We start from the raw sequence: 6,000 nt of genomic DNA, 5'->3' as shown, positions 1-6,000 counted from the left end.
GTGATGTGTAAAGTTTATTTTGCCTGGCTGTGCAGCTCTCTGGGTGCTCAGCACCCCCAAAGCTCTGATCCTAGAATCGCCCCTGGGTCATAGGTCACATTATCCTAATATGTTCTGACATTTTTTTCTTCAGGGCTTCTCTTCAGGTGAGGTCTCCGTCTTCAAGCATCAGCATGCATGAACATGACTGTAATTTCCCCATGGGGATCAATAAAGTATAATAATAATAATAATAATAATAATAATAATAATAATATTATTATTATTATTATTATTATTATTATTATTATTATTATTATTATTATTATTATTATTATTATTATTATTATTGGGGGTGACCGTGGCTCAGGGGATTGGGAAGCTCATCTGTAACTGGAAGGTTGCTGGTTCGATCCCCCTGCTCTCTCTGTCCTGGTCGTTGTGTCCTTGGGCAAGACACTTTACCCTACCGCCTACTGGTGTTGGGCCGATGGTGCGATATGCCAGCCTCGCTTTTGTCAGTCTGCCCCAGGGCAGCTGTGGCCACAACTGTAGCTGCCTCCACCAGTGTGTGAATGTGGGAGTGAATGAATAGTGGAATTGTAAAGCACTTTGGGTGCCTAGAAAAGTGCTATATAAATGCAATCCATTATTATTATTAAATTGAAGCTTCAATCATATCCCCAGTAACCCCAGTAACAAGCCACTTCACACACAGTTTCAGACTCTGTCATGTTTCCCACTATCACTGTGCTTCTGAATCTTCTGAACCTTGAGGAACACCCATATTTCTAACAGGGGAACAATGACTGCAGGTTGTTTTAGCCAAAAAAGACTGATGCATGATCAAATATAGAGTTTAATGGACAGATCCAAGGCAAAGAAATGTCAGTTAACTTTGTAAATTACTCTAAACTATTTTATTTTTTTATTTTTTTATCTGAAAGATAATAAAGAATATAAAATATTTCTTCTTTTTTTTTATTTCTGTTTCAACACAAACTGATCCAAAACTTAAAAGTTAGTTTGTCACTACATTAGTTTAGGTTGACATTTGCCAACAGACAGTGTTGAGGTGAATTGATGAAGTTCAACATTTTTACAATAACATTCATCCTACAGTTACTTAGTTCTGACAGTTGTAAACTAACACACACACACACACACACACACACACACACACACTTCATTCATTGAAGGTAATTGTTTGGTAAACTCAAATGAAAAAAATGACCCCACTAGTAACCTGGAAATATGAGTCTTCCACTCTGCGACAGCCGTCGCTTTGTTCTGACATATTTTTGCACTTATTGCAAAACTATCTAAATAAAAAAAAAGAAAAACATCCCTCTTATAACCACAACCCTCCCTCTTTCTGCCAAAAAGAAGAAGTGCAGCTCTTGTAACGGTCCGCTTCTCTGCTTCCAAACTTCACTTACACTGACCAGTAACACCACAGTCGCGGTTTGACTCCGAGATTAACAAAGTAAGTACTGCTGACAATAAACAGCCCACATAAATAATGGTGGAAGAAGAGAATTATGTGACAGTGATATTTCAGACAAAGGGAGATCCAACATACGGTGAGTGACTTACTTTTTCCCTTTCATCGCCAAGACTGTGACATACGTTGTTTTGGGGAACAATCAATACCAGTTCCTTCATGCTGGCAATGTTGTTACTCAGCATGTAAATTCTTTCCTAGCACTGCTATTTTTGGTGATCTAAAAAGTAAAGTTGTACATCAGCGTAAATAATCCCCACAAAGAACAACTTACAAATGAGTTTTCATTTCCTTTGAACTCCTTTTGTTTTTTGCAGTGACGCCAAAAGACGCAGAAACAATCTATGACGAGGTGAACACTGAGCAGAGGAAATGGGATGCACCCCTTGTAATAACAGGTTATTTGTGGTTTTCTGAAAAAAGAAATGATATTTTTTAATTAATTATTAAAATAAAAAAAAAATTCTATTCTTGTAGAGAATAAAGAGGAAGCTCCAGCCCGTACTCGGCTTCTGTTGGTTGTGACAGGTCTGGTGATTATTTGCCTCATCTTGGTGTCAGTCATCATCGCCCTCATTTTCCACTGTAAGTCCACCTGCTGTGTATTTAAGGACTTTAGTGTAATCAGACAATAACACTAACAGTTTCTCACCTGACTGCAGTTAACACAGTCATGAGGGAGCAGAAAAGAGAAATGTCCAACATCACAGCACAGAACCTGCAGCTGATGAAACAGAAGACGTCCTCAGAGCGACGGACAGAGGAGCTGACCAGAGAGAGAGACCAACTCAACTGGACCATCGGAGTCATCATGGAATATCAGGAATTTTCAGTGGAAAAACACTGCCCACAGAAAGGTGAACATGTTTTAGTTTCATATAATATTATGTCACTTTTTACTCACTTTACTCAAACAAGCTTTTATTTGAAGGTTTCATGTTTAAAACGTTTTAAAAATATTTCCTGTGCTTTGTAATGTAGTGTAAAGTTGGATTTCTAAAATGATTCTGGTCCCTTTCTTTTTTTGGACAGTGTGTAAACCTTGCCTGGATGGCTGGGTGCTGTTTCAGTCAAGCTGTTATTTGTTTTCCCAACATCAGTATTTGAGTCGTTGGAGGACCTGGGATGAAAGTCGTGATTACTGCAAAATGTATCAGGCGGCTCTGGCAGTGATTGAAAGTCAGGAAGAACAGGTGAGCCAGATTTCATTTGTATATATATTTTTAATGTTTGAATGAAGTGAAAGAGCGTTTTCATACACAGAGAGAAAAACAGTGTCAAAGTTCAAGCAATTTAGACAGAAGGTTTGAAAAGGAAGTTAATGCAACTATAATTCAAAGAGCCAAGATACCTTCCTTCAGGTCAGTCTTTTCCCACTTCTTTGCCATTTGGCTGGATTTTAAGAAAACGTATTTCTTTCTCAATCAACACTTAAAAATACTGTAAAAAATGGAAAGTGAAATCTCTTATTTTAAAACTATTCAGATTCTTGTTCTCTGAAGTGCACTGAGGTTTGCTTTATATTTGAGTTATGTTTCGATTCAAGCAGGCCTCAACTTGTACTTAAAAGACAAGAGAAATATTCAGGAAAAAAAGGAACTCCAAGCTTTGAGTGTTCCCACTAGCTCACTGCTCTCCTTAAAATAGTCTTTGTGGCCTTCACTTCCAAATTCAGTAAATGACGTGATCTTTGGTCAGAGCTGTGGAAAAGAAACCAGCAATCATTCCTACAGAGTTCCCAAAGTGTTTAAAAAGAGAGCGAGAACAACTCTTCATACATCAGACAAAAGATAGTCGGAGTAAAAGGGACAGGCTGTGAGTGTAAAAGACCAATCTGATTGGACAAACTTAAATGCATTTTGCAGTTTGGAGAGATCATCTGTGGACAGATCTGAAGAAGTCTTAACCAAGGAACCCAGCAGTAAACTGTGTAAACTTTGTCAACATGAGCACTGAGTGTTGATTTCTTGAGGGAACAAAAGCCAGTTTTATCCATTCAAAATGTAAAAATAGTGTAAACCTGTTTGTTTTTTTTGTTTTGTTTTGTTTGCTGTTATTTAAATGTTTAATAGACGAATCATCGTTCATTTTATCTCAAAGGAATTTATCAACAACCACACTAAGGACTATCACGCTGATGATAGGCATGGCTACTGGATCGGTTTGAGAGCGGAGAGCCCAAAGGACACGTGGACGTGGGTAGATGGAAGTAATCTCACTGTGACGTAAGCCCCCCCCCGGCCACACACACACACACACACACACACACACACACACACACACACACTCACACACACACACACACACACACACACAAAGTACTTGTCTCTTATATCTTAGTGAACTCATCTAGTAGACATAGTGCTTCATGCCTCCAAACTCGTACAGCCCAGAATTTGGTCTCCATAAGTATAGTAACAGTCGAATTTTTGGTCCTCACAAAGATGTATAAATGCAAAAACACTCATTGTAAATACCCTTTAAAAAATATGGCAGAAGGTGAAAGAAGTAAAAAGCAGAACGAAAAAATTGTTTCAACATATCACTTCCTCTAATAACAAGAAGCTTAAGATTAGTCTGTAGACTGAAATTTACAGACACTCACAGTGTGAATGAATTCTATATAATTTTGAGCTACTGCCTTAAAAAATCCGAGTTAAAACAACCTTTAGGCTGGAATAGCTCAAGGAAGTGAAGATTAAGTAGAATCAACAAATGTTGATGGCAGACTTTTTTTTGTTTGCATTTTCTCTTCATTCGTGAAATGAGAAAACACAAAGTGTTTTCATTTAACATAAAAAGACGTCTTGCATGCTCAGTCATCCAGGTAAGATTATTCAATAAAGATTATTTTGTCATATGTTGAAATGATGAGTAGGCATAGAGACTGACACTATGATTTTTTTTAGGTACTGGAAAACGCAACAAGCTGTGAACAGATTTTGCGCTTTAAGTCTACCAAAAGCGCCCCCTCTGGCCAACTGGGGCAAAGAGAGCTGTGACATGAAAAACCGTTGGATCTGTGAAAGAAGAGCGTTAATTAAAGGACATTAGGAATCAGTCCCAGTATTACAATTGTTATTTAATGTGACAGTAACTTCTTTTATTCCTTGTGTTTTTTGAATCAAAGGCAATGAGCTTTTTTCTGTGTCAAACTGATTTTGTAAAAAAATAATAATAATTTCTGTTTTGATTTATTTTAAGATACATTTTTAAACAAATGCTGCAGAATCACACATCACGTTTGAGCTACACTGCAAAGGTATCTGTACATACTAAAGCATTTGTACTTTTCTGTAATCATATGTGCTCTTTTGTCTTTATTATGTGATTTCTAATGTATTAGATGGCAAAAAAAACATATTCCGATGGATGTAAACACAGAAACAGGCATGAATGTTTTTATGTGACTATTTATTTATACTAAATGTTTGTGGAACTTCCCTTTTTACCGAGGAAGTGACAGTCTGTTCATGCTCATTAAGTGTAATTTGTAAACACGTGTATTCCTTTTATAATAGTGGAGAGCAACAATAATAATAATTATTATTATTATTGTTGTTGTGCCTACTGTCTAAGACTGAAACAGTGTGTAGCTGCTTAAGAAATTAACTGGCTTATCCTACAAAATACTCTCATGTTAAAATGTTCGATGTTATTATGAAAAAAGTGTTTACAGCTTAAAGTGACTCGGCCTGTGTGGATTGCTCCCACCGTCATAAAAACTGTGATTTTTTAAAATGTACTCATTCATCTGGACACTTGTAAGGCTTAAACCTAAGAACACAGGCAGCTGGAGCAACAGCTGTGTCTTCGGCCTTGCCTCCATTGAACTGTGCCTGTCGCAGTATTATTGGTGCATTTTAATAAAATTAATTGTTGAATGGTAATCTGTCTGTGTATCAGTTTTAGGGGGGTTTGCACATTTTACACGTTTTGTTTTTTGTCTGTTTTACAGTGCTAGTCAATTTCTTTTTTCCTCATCAAGTTTTTGTTTCTGTTCTTTATGCCTGTGAACCCATTTTTTAACGTTTACATGAGAGCTAAATAAATTAGCTTGATATAACTTCCTTTAATCCATATCTTGGAGAGACTTTCTTGGGCATTGTCCCTTGATTTTACTTTACTTTTAATTTCCACTGAACTATCTTTTTGTAAAACATAATAATTTGCTAAAATTTCTTACACTTTTATTGTTGTTGTTGTTTAAAAGTGCAATATAAATAAATATCCAGAATATAAATGATGTAGTAGTTCATCCAGCTCAAGAGCCATCACATCTCAGGTTATTGCAGTGTGTGACGTGCAGAAAGAAAGTGTTAGGGGTAAACTGCACAGACAAATGAGAATCAAAATCCACTGAGAATTAAAAGGGGCTTGCAGTTACTTCCTGGACAAATTCATCACCAAAGAAACTGTTTGTGTTCAAGAGTGTTATGGGTCCGAAATTGAGGATGAGAGTAAAACAATGATGGTCCAGAAGAGGTCAATCAAACAATTGATTTTAATGAATGCAC

General features: G+C 36.7%; 1 protein-coding gene across 2 annotated transcripts; it reads left to right on the top strand.

Annotated features, from left to right (window-relative positions):
- The first annotated feature begins 1,347 nt into the window (after positions 1-1,347).
- On the top strand, positions 1,348-5,373 carry LOC102076461 (CD209 antigen-like protein C). 2 transcript variants are annotated; one of them, XM_005456083.4, is made up of 7 exons: positions 1,348-1,465; positions 1,801-1,881; positions 1,961-2,068; positions 2,146-2,340; positions 2,516-2,676; positions 3,584-3,708; positions 4,393-5,373. In XM_005456083.4, coding segments are annotated over exons 1-7 (816 nt in total). In that variant the 5' UTR covers positions 1,348-1,464; the 3' UTR covers positions 4,538-5,373. The 2 variants fall into 2 exon arrangements, with proteins under 2 accessions (XP_005456140.1, XP_005456139.1); XM_005456082.4 differs by having other exon boundaries at positions 1,359-1,562.
- The last annotated feature ends 627 nt before the right edge of the window (positions 5,374-6,000 follow it).

The sequence above is a fragment of the Oreochromis niloticus genome, linkage group LG11 (genome assembly GCF_001858045.2).
Source record: "Oreochromis niloticus isolate F11D_XX linkage group LG11, O_niloticus_UMD_NMBU, whole genome shotgun sequence".
NCBI classification, from domain to species: Eukaryota; Metazoa; Chordata; class Actinopteri; order Cichliformes; family Cichlidae; genus Oreochromis; species Oreochromis niloticus.
This window is presented reverse-complemented; position numbering and strand designations above follow the sequence as displayed.

Excerpts from the sequence above, each read along its gene's own strand:
- LOC102076461 (XM_005456082.4), top strand. The coding sequence starts at position 1,502 with ATGGTGGAAGAAGAGAATTATGTGACAGTGATATTTCAGACAAAGGGA. Across the intron at positions 1,563-1,800 it reads AAAGGGAGATCCAACATACG|TGACGCCAAAAGACGCAGAA; the intron begins GTGAGTGACTTA and ends TGTTTTTTGCAG. Across the intron at positions 2,069-2,145 it reads CATCGCCCTCATTTTCCACT|TTAACACAGTCATGAGGGAG; the intron begins GTAAGTCCACCT and ends ACCTGACTGCAG.